The sequence below is a fragment of the Hippichthys cyanospilos genome, chromosome 13, assembly GCF_059441005.1.
Source record: "Hippichthys cyanospilos isolate Australia breed blue-spotted pipefish chromosome 13, RoL_Hcya_1.0, whole genome shotgun sequence".
Lineage (NCBI taxonomy): Eukaryota > Metazoa > Chordata > Actinopteri > Syngnathiformes > Syngnathidae > Hippichthys > Hippichthys cyanospilos.
In genome coordinates, this window is record NC_142381.1 from 98342 (window position 1) to 118275 (window position 19934).

The window sequence follows — 19934 nt, forward strand, 5'->3', positions numbered from 1 at the left end:
TCCTTTTGGAAGAGGAGGCCTCGACGGAGCGTCCTTCCCGGGCGTGGTTTGCAGGCCGCCCGGAATCAGCCCGCTAATTCATTGCAAGCAAGTAGCGTACAGGTAGGCGTCTGCGCAGAAGGGCCCCGGATGCCCGAGTGCTCTCGCACTCCCCCCTCGGGCCGGCCCTCCGTCCTGCATGCGGAGGACCTGCAGTGTCGACGGAGACCTCGGCGACTCCAATTGCGCGTGCGCACGCTTTGCGTACGCCTGGCTGGAGGGAACGCGCGCGTGCGAACGGGAACGGGCGCGCGAAGCCGCGAGGGGAGGGGAGGGGAGGGGAGGGGCTCGCGCCTTCAACCCCCTCCAGCGCGCCTCCGACCCCGCTTGAGTCAGCCTTTTGAACAAGCAGAAAGGCACAAATTCAGAAACGTTTTATGTTTTCATCATTTGCTGTGGGCCCATCACACGACTACGCCGGGCGTTGCTGGCGCGGCACGCTCCAAAACAGGAGCCGGCACGCAAGTCCAAGATTGTATTTGGTCCAGGCGAGCCGTTGATGTAGGCGGGGGCGTTCGCGCGCCACACAAAAACACCTCTCTTTCAAAAAAAAAACACGTCAAAGCGCGGCGTCCGGAACCCCGCCCATCTCCTCGTCATCCTCGCTGCCGTCGCGCCGCGGCGGGCGGCGGCCGCTGAGCTGGGCGAAGGCCTTCTGCTGCTCCTCCAGGTCCCGCAGCTCCGCCCGCAGGCGCCCCAGGTGAAGCGCCCGACGGTTCCTCAGCAGCCGGCCGGGAAAAGGGTTCATCTCCGCAAAGGCCGTCGCCATCAATTTCCTGCGCACACGCCGGCCCGTCATTGTGCGTCCTTGTGCCGAAAGGGCCGCTTGCCATCGCGGCGTTGCCGATCCTGCGGTGAAATTTGAGAAATCGTTTGAAAGCACGGGACTCTGCTAAACGTGCGGGACAGGAACCCCAGAGGACAATTCAACCACGCTGGGCAAAAACCACCAGCAGCCGTGACGGGCGCTCAGACCAAAGGTGGGCTGCCGGCGCATCGTCCCCGCGTACCTCCAATCCTTGCGTATTGACACGCCATCTCCGCGGAGCTTGACGCCGAACCCTTTGACGCCAAGAACTCGGCTGGCCAAGACGTGCGCTCAAACCCCCTCCCTCCCCGCAGCCCAACTGCACGTCCCCCTCAAGGCCGACCGCGGGGAGCTTGACAACGGTCGGGTCGGGCGCGAGTTCATTCAAAAGGGGTCGGCGGTTTCGGGCAGCGACCCCTTTTGGCATATTTGCTCTCCACAGAGAAGAGTTTGACTTTTGGGATGGGAGAGCACGCCGCCGTCAAAAATCAGGCGGGCGAGACGGCTACGGGCGCCTCCCGTGCCGTACCTGGTATTGGTGACGGTCTTGGTGAAGAAACGAAGGTACTGGTAGATGTCCACGCCGCTGTGGATCTTCAGGATGTCCTCTTCTTTGTATTTGAACAGCGCCAACGCGTACCTGAACATCACCTACGACGCAAGCCGGGTCAGCGCGTGCGCGAGAGCGCTCGAGCGGACGGGCGCCCACCTTGGTGCCCTCGTACAAAAAGGCATCCCAGAGGGGCAGCAGGATGTCACTGGGAAGACTCTCCACAAAAACCGCCAGGAACCAGTTGAAGGTGACCAGAGACACGTCGATTTGGTAAAAATCAAAGTGCGCCGCCAGCCGAGGAAGCTTCTCCACCAGGAAGTCCTTCAGAACGTGCTGGTCCGCCTGCCGTCGGGGACGTCAAACCGTCGAGCGTCAAGTCGTCGGCCTCCCGGAGCCAAAACGCTTGCGCACCTGCGCCGCCAGCAAATTCTTGGTGTAGTAGTCCTGAGGCATGATGGCGTCCACCACGGCCACCAGGCACCAGAAGGCCTCCTCCTCACTCTGGAGGACCAGGAGAGCAACGGCCGCCAACCTGCACACGTTAAACCCGCACTTTCGTGAACCTCTTATTGATTGTCATGTTTGGACGCCGCTTGTTTGTGATGTTTCTCTGTTGTTTTTCTTAACCGTAGTGGCGCAAAGCCCACATTTTTTGGGTGTTTGTCATTTTCCTCGCAGGAACCAGAATGAATTCAATGACATTCACTTCTGCGAACTGAGCGACGGTGCTTTATCGTGCCGTGAGTCAAAAGGCCACTGGTGTTGAGGGTGTCTCGCGATAACCCCGGACCTGTTGAGACCCTGGCAGTAGCCAACGGAAGGATTCTGCCAGGAGAAGGCCAACAGAATGCGCTGCAGCTGCTGGTGGGCGGGACTTGACGGCGCGGAGAAATTGCGGTTGCTGGTTAGCGTTCGGTGAAGGTCCAACTGGATCTGCCTGGAGGCCGGATGAGGACACGTGCGACTCTTGTCGCACAGCTGAGGACAAAAACCCAGCAGGTGGCGGTCAGATCCGAGGCGGGCATTGAACAACGAGGGAGGCGTCGGCAGAGGGCCCGCAGACCCCATGTTTCAAAGTGAAATCAAGTCCAAACGTCTTTAACAAATCGCGCTCCAGCTGCCCGCGCTGACCCTTTGCGACTGGGCCCCGGCCAAGACGACCGACGGTCCGAGGTGACGCGCAACGAGCGCAGACGGCTGAGGACGAGGCGGCTCAGTATGGGCCGCGCGGGCCTTCTGATTTGGGAGGGCCGATTCGAACTAGGGTGGAGGCTGTCTCGCTGAAGGCTTTGCCCACCGACGGGCGTCGATTTGCGCGGGTGACTGTAAGCGGAGCCGCGTCAGAGCCCCTCCCGCAAGACTACAGGGCAGAGCGAGTCGCTGGACGAGATCCGACCGGTACCGAGGGCGTCGGGGACTTGTGGGTGGGATTTGTGGCCAAGGAGGAGATTGGAGGAGACCTGGAATTTTGCGGGGAGCGGTGCTACCTGGGCCCGGTGCTGGCAGAGTTCTGGACATCCTGGAGTCTGTCCAGGGTATCGCAGAGTATAGCGGGTAGAACATCCCCCGCCTTCCGAACGGCCGACTCGCGCGCCCCGACCTTGAATTCCGCTGCCTCGGTCTGTGAGCTCTGCTCTGTGACTCACCGCCCGACCCGACGGTACGCGACAAGCCTTCCTCAGACCCGACCCGACAGCCGCGACGCTTCCTTCGAGTGACCCGAGGCGATCCGCCGGAAGGCGCGTTGAGTGCCGTCCGACGCTAGCGCGCGGGACTTACTTGCCGGTAGCGCTGCGGGTGACACTCTCTTGTGGTCCTGGTGGCGACTCGGACCAAGCACCGCCAGACGCGCTGCCGATACTCAGGAGGGACGCCGGCCCGCAGCAAATCTTTGAGTACCGGCGAAGGACAAAAGTCGTCATCCGATCTGCCGGCAAGGAACTGGGCCCAGCGAGCGGACAGTGGGTGCTCTCGGCCCTCCTGCAAGAGAGAAGCCGAACTCCGTCGGGTCCGCCGGCGGCGGCGAGACCGGAATTCGCGTCAGGCTGGACCTGTTGCAGCAGGTTGTGCGAGCGGATCTCCAGCGCTTGGATTTTGGCCAGAAGCTTCACATCTTCCACCTCGTAGTCAGGAACGATCTTGAAGCCGTACTGGTCGTGAAGGCTGTCGGCGGCGGCGGCGGCTTGGCCGTTCTTGACCTGCCCCCGCAGAGCGTCCTCCATCATCTTTTCAATAGTTTCCCGTTGCTCCCGATCCAGACTTCCGCTCTCCTGCAGCTTTCGCAGGACCCCCAGGGAGCGACTCTCGGCCCGGCAGCGCCACGCTTCCAGGTAGGCACACTGGGGGAAACATTCGGCAACGGGCCGTGACGCAAAAAAAAAAAAAAAAAACGACCGACCCACCTTGACCATCAGACTTCGCTCCTGCTCTGAGCTCTTCCTCCACAGTTTGGTGAGCTGGAGGATCTCAGAGTTCAGAAACTTGTTCTGCATCTTGTAGGCCTCGATATCGTCCTGAAAGAGAGGTGAAACAAAGACGCCTTGTCAGCGACGGCCTCAACGCGCAGCTTGGTGCCCTCCAGAGGACGGTTTCCCGACCTTCAGATCTTCCACGCGCCGCTGAAGTCCTCTGAGCGCGTCTGGATCCGAAGCTCCGGCAAACAGTGGCTCGGACACGCATGCGGCCAAGTGGTCAGACAGCTTGATGATCACCTGGGCGGGCACCAGACAAGCAGCAGTCACAACCTCGTGAGCACGCTTGAGGGCATGCATTAAAAAAAAAAAGTCAGTAGGAAACAAAACAAACAACAAAAACAGGCGGGCGGACTGAGGGAGCGGGGCTCTGCATTGGTCCGGCTTCAAGAAGGCAGTGAGTGCGCACGAGGCGGCGAGTGGACGGCGACCCCAAGCTGACCTCCCTCTTGGCGTGGTTCTTCTCTGTGAGCTTCCTGACTTCAGCCTGCAGCTCCGCCACCTGCGAGTCCCTCTGCTCCAGGTGGCGCCTGGCTGCCTCGGCCTCTGCCTGCGCTCGCTCCAGGCGCGCGAGCAGGTGGGCCGCTCGGCGCTCGCGGTGCCGCAGCAGCTCCAGCCGTTCCCGTTCGCCCTCCGCCGCCACAAAGTCTGCGCATGTTCGTTTTTCACGCTGGGCCGCCTCCAAAGTTTTGTGGAGGAGCCACACAAGCTCCTACAGGGGGCACAACACCATTCGAGAGTTTTATTGTCGTACGCACAATAATACCGTACAATGAAATGCTTATTCTGTTCACTTCCCCGAGCGGACTACGTCCCGTTGGCGAGCGAATTATAAGGTAGGCGCTAAGACAAAAACGTAAAGAGAGAGCAATAAGGGCAGTGATAACGAGCACAGGCTTGGTGCCACATGACAGCGAGTCATCAATGGATGGAATCCCCCAGTACACTCTTCATCAATCTCTACTCTTTAAAGACTGACTTTCTGAGCTTTGACTTCCTCCGTCAGCATCTCCTTGTCCCGCTGAAGGCGAGACACGGTCTCCGAGGACACGGTCTCCGAGGACACGGTCTCCGAGGACACGGTCTCCGAGGACACGGTCTCCGAGGACACGGCCGCCGTCCCGGCGTCGCTCGGATTCTTCTTGCCCCGCAGAGCTCCGGTCGCTTCGCCCGGCGCCACTCCGGCAGGTTGCGCGCTTGAGGAAGCTGGATGAAGTGCCGGCAAATCAGTGAAGACGTCCCAGATGTGCTCATACTCAGAGTAGAACTGATCCGGCCGACGATGACAAAAACCCACCAGCAACTGACGTCTAAATCAACTGAACCCAAATAGACGTTGCACAATGGCGTTCGTCCGTCCGTCCGTTCATCCATGCATCCATCCATGCATCCATCCATCCATCCATCCATCCATCCATCCATCCATTATCTTGAGTGCTGGCCTCAAGAGAGTCCCGGGTGTGCCGGAGCCTATCGCGTTCTGGGCCTTTGGGCATTTTGCGCGATACACCATCAGCTGATTGCCAGCCAATCATAGAGCGCACAGAGACAAACAAACATTGACCCTCACAAACGCCCGTGTAACATAGATGGATACTCGTCTTTGGAATGTGGGAGCGGAGCAGAGTACCGCCAGAAAGCCCAGGCTGACCCGGGGAGAACATGCAAACTCCACACAAGAAGCAAACCCGCGACCTCCGCATGTGAGCCAGCCGTGCGAACCGCTCTTCCGCCGTGCCGCCCTGGACTAGACGTGGGTTTGATTCTACAGTGGCACTGAACAGGTACACAGTGCTCCTGAGTGGACGGTACATGCTAGCGCTGAGGTGTCAGTTTACCATTACGCCTTTGGGTCGGCTACTGCATCGAAGGCTACGCGCAGATACTGCAGTCCGCGTGCACCGGTAGCTACCTGTGTTGTTGGCGACATCGTCCGTCTGCACATAGAAGACGCTTTGCACCCAGTCTTGAGACGACCTTTTGCGGAGACTGTGGACAGTGTTCCTGTCACGGGACGCAAAGAATGCCTGGAAAAGGCGCTTTCCCTTTCCCGCGCTTTCCTCAGAGCAAAGAGACTCACTGGATCTGGATGAAAGGATGTTTGATGGACACGTCGGCGAGCGTCGTCCTTTGAGTCGCCTCGTTGGCTGCGTCTTCCCCCACTAGGCCCGCGGGACTCTTCAACAGCGGCAGGAAGTCATCTGCGACGACAGTGAGCGCAATGGCACGTATGGTCTTGTGGCCTTTCAAGCGAGTTGGCGGGCGAGAGCTCGTCAACCTCCGTGCGAGTGCTTTCCGGAGCACCTGTCCTCGACTGAGTGGCGCTATGCAGACCCAAGTCTATACCGGATGGATTTGGGCGAGAGGCTGGCTCTGCCCTAGACTGGCCACCAGAGATGGCAAATCCAGGCCCGAAAAGTCAAATCGCTGACTCGCAGACGCTTCTCGTCAACAAGCGGTCCACTCCTTAACCTGCTGGGTGAGGAAAAGCACCTGTAGTAATGGAAAGGGGGGGCGGAGTTTTGATCTTCGGGACCTGGATTTGCCAGAATGCTCGCTGCGTTCACGGTACGTTCGCAAGGCGGGTGGTTCCTCACATTTTTCAATTTTGGAAATGGAATCACCCTTCAAATTGGATCAAATGCCTGACCTTATTTTACACCTACGGACAAGTTCTGGAGAGCGTGAGAGAGTGACAGAAACCGGACGGATAAACCCCAGCAAGCAAACAAGTGAGCAGGTAGAGAGCATAAAGACAAACCCTGACATTCATAAAGGAGCAGCCGCTCTACTTTCATAACTTTTGTCAGCCAGGATGTTGAAACGCTTTGCTTGGACAAGTTACCACAGGACCAGAATTCCTGATGAACAGGTCAAGCGAGGCAAGGGAAAAACACACAAGCGTACACGCCGCCAAAAGAGAGACAAAAGCAATCAGTTCATGCTAGCGATCCAATAACTGGACGCAATAGTACAAGAGAACCCAGAGAGAGAGAGAGAGAGAGAATGGGGTGGGGGTGGCGGGCGGCTCAGGAAGAGCGGCCCGCTTTCCCGTCAGGACACCCTAGGTTTGGCCGATGTCACAGAAGGCCCACTAGAGGATTCTTCATCGGAAAGAGCTCGGCAAGAACAACAACAGGAAGCTCCCAGAAAAGTCACCCGTTCCTTCCTGCCAGCCTCGCCCGCCCCGCCCGCCCGCCCGCGAAACATTCTTTGCCCGCCGCTGACGACGCTACAAATAGCCGGAAGTCAGGAGGGCCGCAGGGTCCCATGACCACAACAAATCGCCCACGCGATGAGTTCTGGGAAGCACCTTCCAAGTTACCAAGTTTCCAAGTTACGAGGCCACTTTAAGACCGGCGAAAGGACATACAGAACAGAATAAGCGCTACCAGACAGACCGCATTCAGGCCGTTCAACCGACGGCGGCTATTTCAACAGATATCACACCAGACAATTAGACATTGGGTTCAAAGTCCCCCTCCGGCCGCGAGGGAACGCGTGCAGAGAGGACCAAAAAAAAAAAAAAGAGAAGAAACTTGACCGTGCCCGGCGAAAGCAGGAGGAGGGCAGCCTAACCCGCAAAGGCGGGACGGGATTCGTCCAGCTCGGGTGCGCCTGCCACGATGCCGGCGTCCTCGGGCCGCCTCTGTCGGTGTTGCCAGCGTTTGAGCTGCAACTGCTGCAGCCAATACAGCATCAGATCCTGGGTCGCGGCCTAGCGGGAGCAGAACAGGGCTCTAGCAGCGTGATTTGTGCGCGTCACGGCTGCGCCGCCAAAGTCCTACTTTGAGCGTATAGGTGCGCCCGGGCGTTTGGATGTGGAAGGCGCCCATCTCCGCCTTGAGCGGGTAGGCGAATGTTGCGGCGCTGAGGTTAACCCAACCCAGTGCGGTCACGTCCTGCGGAGTGCGGTAGTAGAACAGCTGGTTCTGCTTCTCCTCATAAGTGAACCAGCGCCGCTTCCAGACCCGCAGCGGCCCGCCCTGCTTCTGCAGGAAGCCGCAAAGTTTGGGCTCGCCCGAACCACCCGCAAAGTTGGGGCCGTCTGGAAGAGGAGTCTGACTGGGGCGAGTACCTGGATGAGCCTGACGGGGATCCGGGCAGGCAGAAGCAGGAGACGGAACAGAGTCCAAATGAGCAGGCGGAGGTGCCTGATGGGGGCCAAGATGAGCAGTTGGAGTGTTTTGATGGCCTTCTGGATGAGAAGGAGGAAGTGTCCGATTGAGGTCTGGGCGCGCAGGGGTAGTAGTCAGACTGGCATCCGGTTGAGCGGTAAGAGGAGCCTGGCGGGGGTCCAGGCGTGCAGGCGAAGGCCGAGCGGAGTCCATAAAAGCAGGATCTGGATGGGGGTCCAGGTGAGCGGGAGGAGGAGACTGAACAAAGTCCAGATGAGCGAGACCAGGGGTGGTATGGCTGTCCGGGTGAGAAGTTGGAGGAGTCTGTCGGGGGTCCGGATGAGCAGGGGCAGGTGACTGGACAGAGTCAAGATGAGCAAGCGTGCGAGGGGGCTCTAGGGGAGCAGGAAGCGCAACCCGACGGGGCTCCTGGTGAGCAGTGCGACGAAGACTCGGCCGAGTCGAAGGAGGAAATCGGCGGGTGCTGAGGAGAGCCAGCGGTGGAGATTGAACAGAGTCCAGAAAAGCAAGCCTCGGAACGGAACGGGCGTCATGTTGAGCAGGAGTAAGAGACCCGTTGGAGTCCGGGTGCGCGGGGGCGGGGGTCTGGTTTTGAGCAGGTGGAGGAGCCTGACGGGGGTCCAGGTCAGTAGAAAGGTGGGTTTCCGGGTGCGCTAAGGGATGCGCCTGATGAAGATTCAGGCCAGTCGGAAAAGCAACCTGACAAGTGTCACAGTGAGCAGGCGGAGGTGTCTCACAAGGTCCCGGGTAAGCAGGCACGGGAGTGTGATGGGGGTCCGGTTGAGCAAGGGTATGCTTCTGATGAGGATCCGGGCGCGCACGGGTAGAGGTTGGGGTCAGGGCTGGGTCAGCAGGAGGCTGGTGGTCTAGGTGATCAGAAGTAGGGGCCTGAAGGGGGCCCGGGTGAGCGGGTAGAAGCACCTGATGGTGTTGCAAGGGAACAGAAAAGAGCGAGTCCAGCAGAGCAACAGGAGACTGATGTGAATGAGCAGGGGGAGGTGCGCCATCGCCGTCCAGGTGGGTCGCAATCACAGTGTGATCAAGGTCACCGGGGTTAGGCGTTTGAAGAGGGTTCGGGTGAGCAGGAAGGGAAGTCTGAGGGGGTTCCGTGAAAGCAGGCCTAAGGGACTGAAGGCTGTCCAGGTGAGCAGGAAGATGAGCCGGATGGGGTCCCGTGTGAGTCGGGGAAGGAACCTGAGGTGTGCTTAAAGTTTGGCATAACGGAACATTCTGCCCGCCCCGGTGGTCTCCGTCTCGGTTTCTCACCTCTTCATCAAGGCCCGAGTCCTTTGGAAGTGTACTTGGTCCCTGACAATGCAGATGTGAACCGTTTTTGTGTTCTTCGGTCAAATCCGGGCCTGGTCCTGGTGGGGAACCTTCGCTTTCCTGTTTTTCCATATGAGGATCTTGACGCCGGTTAAGAAAAAGGGTAGCGCTCCTCCCCGGGCTTCTGCCGAGTCTCCAAAGGAGTCTGATGCTTCTTTGCAGAACTGTGAGGGACTCACTTGTGCGACTGGAAGGGGACTGCCAGACCTCTGCAGAAGTAGGACGGCTCCGTCGCGTATCTAGAAGAGTGGACGTGGTCTCCGGCGGACTGCGGCGGGACACGCGCGGGCAGACCGATGATGACTTGGCAGCACCTCGATGCAATCCGAGCTGGGCAGGAAGCCACGCGGACGTGTCATTTCCCGTGCGGCGCTCTGCGCCTGTGGAAGAAAGTCCAATTAATTGGAGCTCAGAGCAGTGTCTTGGCAGGATGTCGCCGCAAGAACAATGGAAAAGGGTTCAAATGTTGAGGAAAAATATCCACACCAAGCGTTCGACGCTTTGACGCTCGGTTCGACCCTCAAGTCTCTCAGCGCACGAGCGACCTGCGCGCGTCCACGCTAGCACGCTCGCTGGCATTTTTGGTGGCCTAAGAAGTGGGAAGAGCCGGACCGCAGAGTTCCGGATGATAGAAAGCGGCCGGGAAGCCGCCTTTCTTTCACCCCGGGGCGCGGTCTCCACACACCTTACCTCACCTGGCTTTATCCTCTCCGAGTGACGGCTGCGGCCAAGTCCCAAAGGCAGTCGGCCTGACTTCTCCTCGACGTCCACTTGGGAGCTTCTCTCTCGCAGAGTCTTGCGGATTGCTGCTCAGCGCTTTTTTTTTTTCTCTCGCCGCCTGTGCTGTCCCGCCCGCGTCAGTCAACCTGCAACTTCCGTGTCGGCCTGTCAAAACAAGGGCCTAACTTACACCAGGGCCATTGCGAGCAACAACGAACTGAAAATTGTGGCCTCCGTTGCAACAACAAAGCAGTACAATGCAGTTCTTGGACTTCCAAGCCAACGCTGGGAGACTCGACCGGGAATGGCACGTTTTACAAGCTTGTAGAGAAAAATCTCGGCCGGCAGATGGCAGCACAGGCACGCACGCGTAATATCCTCGCCGTTTTCGTCGCCCTCATCGCCCTTCCATCGTCCCAGATTCCGGGTCCTGATCGACATCTTAACCCTTTTCATCATCACCACTCTTGCCTTCCGATCATCGCCATCTTTCCGATCTTAACCATCATCTTCTTCGCCGTTTCTCGTTGGCGTGATGGCACAACGCATCCAAATTTCTTTGCCCGCTTTCATGGGAATGTTGTCACTTTTATCGTGCGCATGTGTCGTCTGTCACTTTTGTCAAAGTTGGGACTGCGCAGCCATAAATACCGCCCACCCACCCGCACGCACGCACAAGCACGCGCGCGCGCGCGCGCATGCACACACACACTGTGCCCCCCCTTTCAGATGCAAAGTAAGCAGACATATGGAGAGGAGGTGTCTCGGACTCCTAAAGATTCTGATTGTATGACAAATCACGTGCGAGGACAGCGTCCCGGCCCCCTCCCCCGTTTGTCCGCCCCCCACGGCCGCCCTCGGACAACAGCTTCATTAGGCTGAAAGAAAGTTTTCTCGGCTTTGTCACGTCAAGACTCGCGGCTCGTCGGCTCTTTTTCACCGCTTCTTTTGTTGCCACCAATTCAAGTTATTGCTCTCGAAAACAGCCCCCGTACCCCCACCCCCGCGCGCAGGCTTCCTGGCCTGAAGGCTGCAGTGCATTGTGGGCGTTGTGACCGCGGTGCAAGGCATCCGCCAAAAGGGCCCGCTTTCGAACCAGACGAAACGGCGAGAAAATTCTCCGTTGCAACCGGTGTGCTTTTCGGATCCCCGATCCCATACCCGTCTGCGTGGCATCGGGCGATACCGACCCGTTTGGATATTTTTGCCTTCCATTCTAAAGAACGGCACGCTCGCTCGGATGCGCTTGAAAAAAAGAATAGATGAAACAGGAAAAAAAGAAACCGGCGCAATCTGCTTGTGATTCCGACAGAAGAAAAAAGAAAGAAAAAACCGGCAAAGTACAACCAAAATCACAAAGCGCAAATCAAAGTGAGACAAAAAGCGTCCGGAGTTTTCCATAGGTGCAAGGCAACGAGGGAACGACCGGAAAACAAAGTGACAAAGAGAACGGTCGAACGTCGACAAGGTCAAAAGACAAAGAACCGCGCAAAATTCACCGGAAAGAGATCAAGCCGGGATTTGAAATCCGGGAACTTGTCGGGGGGCGGCCAAGGAATAACCCGGCGTCCTTCTCCTGCTCCGGCCGCACCTAAAAAGCCCTTGATGATACGTCCGGCGCGTTTTGCCCGGACTTTAGCAAAGCAATCTAGTCACGCGAGCCCCAACCCCCCCAACCGCGCGCGCTCGTCCCTCATTCCGAGGAGTCGCGGCGGCGGCGGCGCGGCGGCGTCCGTCGCGCCGGCGGCGGCGGCCCCTCTTCCATTGTGGCCTTGTTGCCCAGGAAGGTTTTAATGTAACGGCGGCCCTCGTCAATCACGGCGGTGAATGGCGGGGAGCGCACGGCCTCCGCCTCTTCATCAATCTGCCGTTGCATTCTGGGAGCCGCGTCCTTTTCACTTGTCGCCCGCTGTTTGCTCGTCCCCTAATTTAGCTCCGGCGAGCGCTTGCCGAGCGCCAAGCGGCGCCGTGGAGACGCCGAGCGGCGCACCCGGCGCCGCCGGGTCGCCGAGCGGCGCACCCGGCCTTTTTTCGGGCCTCCCGTAGTTCGCCTCGCCGGCGGCCGCGACTCCGTTCCGTCGGAAGGCCGACGCCCCGGCCCGGAAGCGCGACGCCGAAGCCGTCGGGGGCCGATCGGCCGCTGAAGACGAACGGCCAATTAGAATTTTCCCATTTGGCTGGAGGTCACCGGCACGATATTCCTTTGCTGGCCGATGAAGGCCACGGAGGCCTTTGTTTTTTTTCTTCGCGCAGAGAAAAAAATTCCCCTCCTTTGCTAGCATTAGCCAGCGCCACGCCCCGGATCTCAAAGTCAAATAGCGCGGCTCGGGCGAGGGCTCCCGGAACTTGGGCCGAGGGATTTTCATTTCCGTCGGCCGACGCGCCGCCATTCCACTTGGGATGATCGTTCGGAAAAGTCACGGCAGCCGGGTAGAGCGCTTTGGTTTTGCGGCAAAAGGACTCTGGAATCATTCCGGGGGGCCAGACGCTTCCAGCCTTAGGAAACGGGAAAGATCCGGCGTCGGGTTTTTTTTCCCCACAAAGGCCACATGCGACGTTTTCAGCCTTCGGCCTACACGTCACGTTTCGAGGAGTTTGATTTCCTCCGCGGCGGAGCTTTGGGTTTTTTGGACCTTATTGTGGACCTTATTGTGGACCTTATTGTGGACCTTATTGTGGACCTTATTGCCTCTCCGCCCTTTTGCGTCTCGTCTCGGTCGCGCGTTCTCGCGGTTTCCCTTTCCGCCGCGCCGCCGTCATCCGACAACACAAACGAGAGCTGAGGATGCGGGCTAACCCGCCCGACCCTCGGCGGAGCGCGCGTACGCCGAAGGTGGGGGCGACGCGGCTTGTCCGCGGGGGTCTGCCGTCTTAATCCTGTCCAAGCCGCTCTCTGGGCAGACCTCTCACTCCAGCGCTTTTCTCTTTGCCTTGTTTTCCTCGGGCCCTTTCTTTCGCTCCACTTCTCGGGGGGCGCTTTCAGGATGGGGGGGGGGGGGCCTAAGCCATTGAGCGGGGGTTCGCGGGGGGGGGGGGGGGGGGGGGGGGTCCACAAGGCCGGAGGTAGGAAACTGAAGGAAGACTTATAAGAGCCGGAAGGTTTTGGCGGCTGGTTTTGGGAGGCCGACCACGTGGCCGCGACCCTCGCCGCCCGCGTGGACAATCCGCTTGTGGATGAAAATCCCGAAAAAGAAACAGATCTCCTCCGACCACTTGCTCCACACAGGTGCATCTGGGACAAGGGGAAAAAAGCTGTCAAAAAGCTGCCAAAAGTCAAAGGGAGCTTGTTGCGGCGCGGCGCCATGGCACCGCCTTCCACTAGATGGCAAGGCGGGACACGGACCCACGCCACAGGGCGTCGACGTCTGCAACCTTTCAATTCACGTCTACAATTTTCGGGCCACGTGAAAAGTTTGATACTTTCGTTGGGGTTCCAACCTCGAAAATCTCCGCGCCCCGCGTTAATGTTCCAGATCGATTGTTTTTCATTGACCCGACGGGTCGGTAGGTCTCAAACGTTTCGGGTTTAAAGAACGGGAAAGGAAGGCCAATCCGGTTTCTGTGAAGCGCGCGAACCCCGACAAACGTGAACATTTGCGGAAAGTTGATTTTCGACGGCTTTCCGCACTCGTAAACGGCGGTAAGGATGCGGTTCGGGGCACGCGGCGACGTGTTTTTCGACGGGTCTTATTTCTGTTTTCTCTTTCCCTCGGCTCGGCTAAAAATCACGGAGAAGGACCCGGGCGCGCCGGTGAACCTTTTGGGCCGAACGCCGGGAGTCCGGCTTTCCCTTCCGGTCTCGGGCGAACGTAGGAGAGCTCGTCAAAGCTCCCTTCCCTACTGGCGCCGAACGTTCGGGTCGGCAAACCTTTCGGAGCGGGATGTCGACCAAGTGAGCAGAAGGCGCGAAGGAGATGAGAAGCGGGCGACTTCCAAGCAGTCCGAAGAAGCCATGCGCCGTCTTGCGCACGCGTGCATTACAATGAGAAAAAAAGCCACACAAAGCGTGAAAAGGAGCGCGCGGCGCGCGCGCACACAATGAAGCTATTCACCTCTGATAAATAGCGCGCGCACGCGCACCGTCTCATGATTTCTTAATGGCAGCGGGCGCACGCATCCGCAGACTGTGAGCGTCACGTGACCGTCGCGCGTGGCCGGCCCGCGATTGGCCGCCCGCGATCGGCGGCACGCTCCCCGCGCCCGCGGGCCGATTATGCAAACGAGCGGCTCCCGCGGCACGGGGCGGCCTTCATTCATCTCCTTCATCCTCCCCGGGGGTCGGGGGGCGCCCATTGTGCGCGCGCGGTATAAAGAGCGGGCTGAGGTCGGTCGTGTGCCACACCGGTCCGGAGCCGAGCCGAGCCGAGCCGAGACGAGACGCGACGCGACGCCGCACGCTCACATGGACGCGCACGCCGCGCACGCCTTTTTCCCGCTGAGCGACGATGACGACTCCCGCGCCAGCACGCGCTCGGCGTCGCCGCCGCCGCCGCCGCTGAAGAGGAAGCGGCGGCGCGCGCGCGCGCGCTGCGAGGCCGCCGTGCGCGTGGTCCGCAAGAGCCGCCGGCTGAAGGCCAACGACCGCGAGCGGAACCGGATGCACAACCTCAACGGCGCCCTGGACCAGCTGCGCCGCGTGCTTCCGGCGCTCCCGGACGAGAGCAAGCTGACCAAGATCGAGACGCTGCGCCTGGCGCACAACTACATCTGGGCCCTGGCCGAGACGCTGCGCATGGCCGACCGCGGCCCCCCGGGGCTCGGCCTCCCGGGGCTCGGCCCCGGCCCCGGCCCCGGGCTCTGCCCCTGCCCCGGCCGCCTCGCCTGCTGCCCGAGCTCGCCGTCTTGCTCCCCGTCGTCGTCGTCGTCGTCGTCGCCCTCGCCCGCCTACAGCCCGGGCAGCCCGCTCGAACCCGCGCGCGAGCACGCGCTCTTTGGAGCCTCCCGGCCCATCTTGTGAGCGCGACGCCGCGCGCGCAGGACAAGTTGAAAGGTCGACTCGCCAATTGGGCGTGTCAAATGTCACCCTCCGGACTCATGAGGACTCGCTTTTATTTATTTCTTGAATGTTTGCTGTACAGAAAGAAAGACTTTATCCTATTGACTCGCTGACACGTTTTGGCGCAATAAATGTTTACTTTTATACAAAAGAAAAGCAGCGCTCGTCTTTGTGGTTCTCCTGCCAAAGATTCACGAGTGAAACGTGGAACCGCGTGCGTGCGCGCGCGCGCGCGTGCGCGTCAGGGATCAGGCTTCCAACTGGATCGCAGTCTCGTCCAAAGGCAAGTTGTGGAAGTTGGGGTCTTGTAGGAAAAGTAAAAACGGGCGGTCCGCAAAGTCTGAGGGGGCGGAGCCAAAGTCACATGCTCTTTGTTGAGTCCTCTCACCCCCCGGGGTCAAAGGTCAGCGTGCGCTCGAGGACTCCTCGGGACGCGCGCACACTTGCGCCGCCGTTTCCGCACGCGCACTCCGAGCCCGAACCGCACGATGGCCGGAATCGGCATAAGATAAGGTTAACTTCATTGTCCCCGGGGGGGAAATTTGTCTTGGCGTGGAAAGTTCGAATTCTAGATGAGGACAAAATATTTTCCAATCACGGGAGCCGTCATGCTGCAACGTGTCCTAACGGACATGGCTGGCGGCGGTCTTGTGTTTCCTCCACAAAATGTCCTCTCGGATACAACGAAAAGACGAGGCGCAAATGCACACGCTGCCGCTCGGGGAAAGAGGGGGGGGGCACTAAGTGACGGGAAAGAGTCAATCATGAGCACAACCGCGCAATATCAACACACACACACACACACCTGCAATTCTTTTCTCCGTGTCGAACGCCAACGTTGTAGAAGTTCACGCGGAGGGCTTGGGGGGAGGTCGGGGCTCAGGGGGTGTCACTGGTCTGATAGCATCATGAGAAGTCAAGCAGATGGAAGTTCTCCAGATAACCTTTGAATCCCCCCCCGGAGACCCCCGCACTCCACCCGTTGCACCTGTAAGGCACCTGGGGGGCAGGTTGGGGGGGGGCTCACGGTCCTTACTTGATGGCCTTTTCATCTGAGCGGCCCGCTCCATAGGAAGTCAAACGGTCACATGACGCCGCCTACTGTAGCAATTCCAATGGCGGAGGACCGCAAGGTCCAACAAAGCGTCCGGAAAAAGGAAGACAGAGGACATTTGGACTGAGCCGTTGCTTCCGCGTGGAAAATTCTCCCCATTTTGTCGGGGGGGGGGGGACTGGCTATTCCTGCAACGCAAGACCAAGACAGCAACGGCGCTGCGACATCTGCACATTTTTGCCACGGAAGACGCCAAACGGGAGCCCTTTGAAATCCTCCCCAACCCCCCGAAAGCAAACAGGAGCCACAAATGAAAACGCATCCCTTTTCTTTTCTGCTGTCGACGGGATGTCTCGGCCTTGTTGTTGTTTTGCCGTGCTACGACTCGCACTTTTGAAGAAGGTGCCCCCCCACCGCCCCCCCCCGAGCCGGCCGCGGCCCCGCTCGGCGAGGCGCGTCCTCCCGCTTGCGACAAGCTCATCGTATCCTGCCCGCGCCGCAACAATTAGCATGAAATTCTTAACGAGCGCAGCAAAAGTCATCCAGAGGGCGAGGGGCTCCCGGCCCCCCCGCCCCCACCCCCGGCTTGTCGTGTCCTCGCCGAACTCTGACCCCCTCAAAGACTCGGGCAATTTCCACTGCAATAAAACGTTTCCAAGGCGACGGGACCACCGAGGGCCCGCCCGGGGTCCCGCCCGGGGTCCCGCCCGGGGTCCGGGACCCGGGGTCCCGCGCGGCCCACGGCCTCCGTCCCCGCCGCCGGTCCCCCGGCGAGGGTCCGGCCTCGTCGGAGATCTCGGCCGTTCGGTCCCGGCCCGACTGGAATAATCGGGTATTTCGGGCCTTGATGAGCTCGCGACGCGGTTTGAAGGAATGGATAAATCAGGCGGGGAACACAATGTCAGTCAGATGGGGGGGGGGGGCGAGGAGCAGGCGGGGGTGCCGGGAGTCGGAGAGCGCCCCCATGTAAAATAGTTAAAAGCTTATTAGAGGCTCTTTCAGGCTTTTGCTGCTTTGGACTTTGTTTGGGGGACACCCCGAGCTCCTTTCAAGTGATTGTGAAGGGGCCCATTGGGGGGGGGGGCTCTCAAAGCCCTTTTAGAAGTTGGCCAACTCCCCACAGGCGCATGGCCTTTAGCTCCGTTACTGATTCACCACAAACGCCCCCTTCTGTCGCATTTGTCCGGCCGACCTCGCCGGGACCGCAACCGAGACCGGGACCTCCGTTCCGATCGGGACCTTTTTAAAATTGGCCGTTGCCCGCGCGTGAGCATGTGTGTCGGGTGGGGGCGGGGGGGCTGTTAAACACGACCGGTTTGAATGGGGCGGGCCCGCCGACAGAATAGGTGGAGGCCTGATCCCTTCTCTCTTTTCTTTCTCTTTCTTTGGGGTCCCCCCTCCCCCACGCCCGCCCTCCATTCACATAAAGAGGAGAACAAAATTCCAAGTGGGCCTATTGGTGCCGTACTTAGATTAATTAGAGGCTCCTTTAGAGGCCATTCAGAGCCCCTCTCAAACGGGGGTCCCGTTCTAAACTTCTCACCGCCATTTGCATTTGTTTGTGTGCCGGCAAGAAAACGGGGGGGGGGGCAAAATATTCTTTTAATGGCTTTTTCACGACGTTCCGCTTTTTAGCCCTTTCTTTTCGAGGCTTTTTCAGCACGTTCCGCTTTTCGGGCCACTTTTTCTGCCGCTCTCAAAGATACGTTCAACGCCGCAGCGCAAGACGAAGCCAAAAGAAGGGACGTGCCGACGGAGGGCCGGGCTCGCCGGCGTCCGCCTCGCTGCCGACGGGGGGGGGGAGGGCGTTTGCGAAAGTAAAAAGGGGCCCGTTGGGTTGGACGCGACGCGTCCCAAACGCCGACGCGGGTCGGGCCCCCGCTTTACGTGGAGGCCGGCGGCGAGCGGCCGCAGGACACCCAAGGGGAAGCCCGGCGCTTGGGCCCACCCGGACGAGCTGGCCGCCGCCTCGCGAGAAGAAACGCCTCCCGGGCCGCCGGCCAATCCCGCGAGCCGAGGCGGCCGGGAGCGGGTGGCGCGCGCTTTTATCGTTTGACGACGTGACCCGAGGGCGGCCCGGAGCGCCCGTTCCTCGGGTGCTCAAAAGCAAATGGGCCACCGTTTGCTTTTGACCCGGGCCCATCTTTCCGTCGTCGTTTTTCCTCACTGTCGCGGCTTTCAGGCAACTGCGAGCTGTAGTAAAGATTGCGAGAAAGGGGGCGTGGCCCAAGCCCAGACCTGTAACCGGAGGCGCCTTCCTTTCCTTCGCTTCTCTATTTTTGCTTTTTTTGTTCCCCGATTATGTCGAGGGCGGGCCGGGGGCGAAGGGGGGGGGGGGGGCGCGGGTCGCCGCAGCTACCTGAACAAGAGCGCGCCGCTTTCATCCATTGTAGGGGCGTCGGAAGGGGCGGGCTCACTTCCGGCCATTTCCGGCCTCCTTGGCTCACCTCCTTGGCTCACCTCCTTTCACCGACGCGCGCGGCCCATGCAAACGAACGCAAGCCGCGTCAAGCGCCCGCCAAAGGCCGAATGCAAGCACACTTACAGCTTCGCGGTCGCTCCCACGAGGCGCCCGGGGCCCGGAGTCCGGCGCGGTCACGCCGCCGAAACCGGCTTACGGCTCGCCGGCTCGCCTCCGATGAGCTCGCCCGCCACTATCATCTGTGGCGAAAGGCCTGGCTCCCGGGGCACGTCCCGGAAGGCGGCGGAGGAAGGTCCGGCCGAGCCGCGGATCGAACGGACGGATACGGGCGCGGCCGTCGGGGACCGCTCTTAACCTTTGTCAAGCGGCCAAGCAAACGGGCGCGGCAGATTGGCCGTTTGGCCTCGTCGGGCCGCCCGAGGACCCGAACGCCGGGACGACTTCGACAAAGCCGCGGTCGCCCGTACGCCGGCTCCGCCCCTTTCACTGACGAACCCTTTCGCGGCCCCGAGGCGCAACCTTTGAACTTCCGATACCGAGCGGCGGCCGGGAGTTTGCGGCTTTTCAGCAAGAAACGCTACTCGATCGCGCCGCGCCGTCGGAGGAGAGAAACCCTCGGCTCCCGTCGCCCCGGCCGCAAAGGCCTTCTCCGCCGACGCTCGCGTGGCGGGATCGGGAAGCCGAGCCCGCCGTTTCTCGGGCCCTCATGAATACGGGGCTTACGAGGGCCTTCGCAAAGCGGCGCTTGGACTTTTAGGCAGGACCGGCGCGGGCCACCTTTTGACGTGAGCGCACGCCTGCGTGCCGCCGGCCTCCGCCCAGCTGTCCCGTTTTCCCGGGCTTCTTTTGGTCTGCCGACGGGACGCCGCGGGCCCCCAAACACCGAGCCGGCGGGGGGCCCCCCCCGACCGTCGGCCCTCAATTGTGTCTGCGCGCGGCAAAGCACTCTTCTATAGCTTTTTGATTGGCTTTCAATCCCCTGACACCCACACCGTTCTGCATGGCGACCGCCTCTGTGTGTGCGCGCGCTTAGCCGGGAGATTTAGTGGGGGGGCGGGGGGGGGGGGGCAAGCGAAACAGGGCCAGATGGGGCCGATTGTTGCTTTCTACGCAAATTAAAGAGGGAGACATCTGCACGGAGACGAACGACGACACGGGCAATTAACGCACGCGACGGTAACAAGTGTGTGCGCGCGTGACGCGTTTGAGCATGCGGACATCCAGCCAGGTCCGCACTACAAAGAGCCGCGTGTGAGTGTGAATGTGAGGACACGTTTGGCAAAGTGAAGTCAAAGTTGAAGAAGAAAAAGAAAAAGAGGACAATCGACAGCTTCAGCCCAGGTCAGAGGTCACCGTATAGAAGAGCACAATGACGGGTTTAATGCGAGGAAGCCCTCGACCCCTCC

General features: G+C 60.1%; 2 protein-coding genes across 7 annotated transcripts; one reads left to right on the forward strand and one right to left on the reverse strand.

Moving 5' to 3' along the window:
* Window positions 1-398: 398 nt before the first annotated feature.
* On the reverse strand, window positions 399-10156 carry tbc1d2 (TBC1 domain family, member 2). 6 transcript variants are annotated; one of them, XM_088431415.1, is made up of 16 exons: window positions 10027-10156; window positions 7660-9716; window positions 7451-7589; window positions 5952-6072; window positions 5784-5875; window positions 4851-5077; window positions 4314-4583; window positions 3998-4111; window positions 3803-3913; window positions 3452-3739; window positions 3180-3380; window positions 2191-2378; window positions 1812-1932; window positions 1557-1742; window positions 1377-1498; window positions 399-815 (listed from the first exon to the last, which is right to left on the reverse strand). In XM_088431415.1, the coding sequence occupies exons 2-16, from the start codon at window positions 9406-9408 to the stop codon at window positions 599-601; spliced, it is 4146 nt and encodes a 1381-aa protein (XP_088287541.1). In that variant the 5' UTR covers window positions 9409-9716; window positions 10027-10156; the 3' UTR covers window positions 399-598. The 6 variants fall into 6 exon arrangements, 5 of the variants coding, with proteins under 5 accessions (XP_088287541.1, XP_088287539.1, XP_088287540.1 ...); XM_088431413.1 differs by having other exon boundaries at window positions 399-888; XM_088431414.1 differs by having other exon boundaries at window positions 399-888; window positions 10022-10136.
* Window positions 10157-14343: 4187 nt separating this feature from the next.
* On the forward strand, window positions 14344-15096 carry neurog1 (neurogenin 1). The gene has a single exon (XM_088431857.1). The coding sequence runs from the start codon at window positions 14459-14461 to the stop codon at window positions 15011-15013; it is 555 nt and encodes a 184-aa protein (XP_088287983.1). The 5' UTR covers window positions 14344-14458; the 3' UTR covers window positions 15014-15096.
* The last annotated feature ends 4838 nt before the right edge of the window (window positions 15097-19934 follow it).

Bases quoted from the DNA above. Each gene is read 5' to 3' on its own strand.
- tbc1d2 (XM_088431413.1), bottom strand. From the start codon at position 9,408: ATGGAAAAACAGGAAAGCGAAGGTTCCCCACCAGGACCAGGCCCGGAT. The intron at 4,112-4,313 runs GTCAGCTTGGGG...GTGCCCGCCCAG, and splicing joins AGAACCACGCCAAGAGGGAG to GTGATCATCAAGCTGTCTGA. The intron at 1,933-2,190 runs GTCCGGGGTTAT...TAACGTGTGCAG, and splicing joins TACTGCCAGGGTCTCAACAG to GTTGGCGGCCGTTGCTCTCC.
- neurog1 (XM_088431857.1), top strand. From the start codon at position 14,459: ATGGACGCGCACGCCGCGCACGCCTTTTTCCCGCTGAGCGACGATGAC.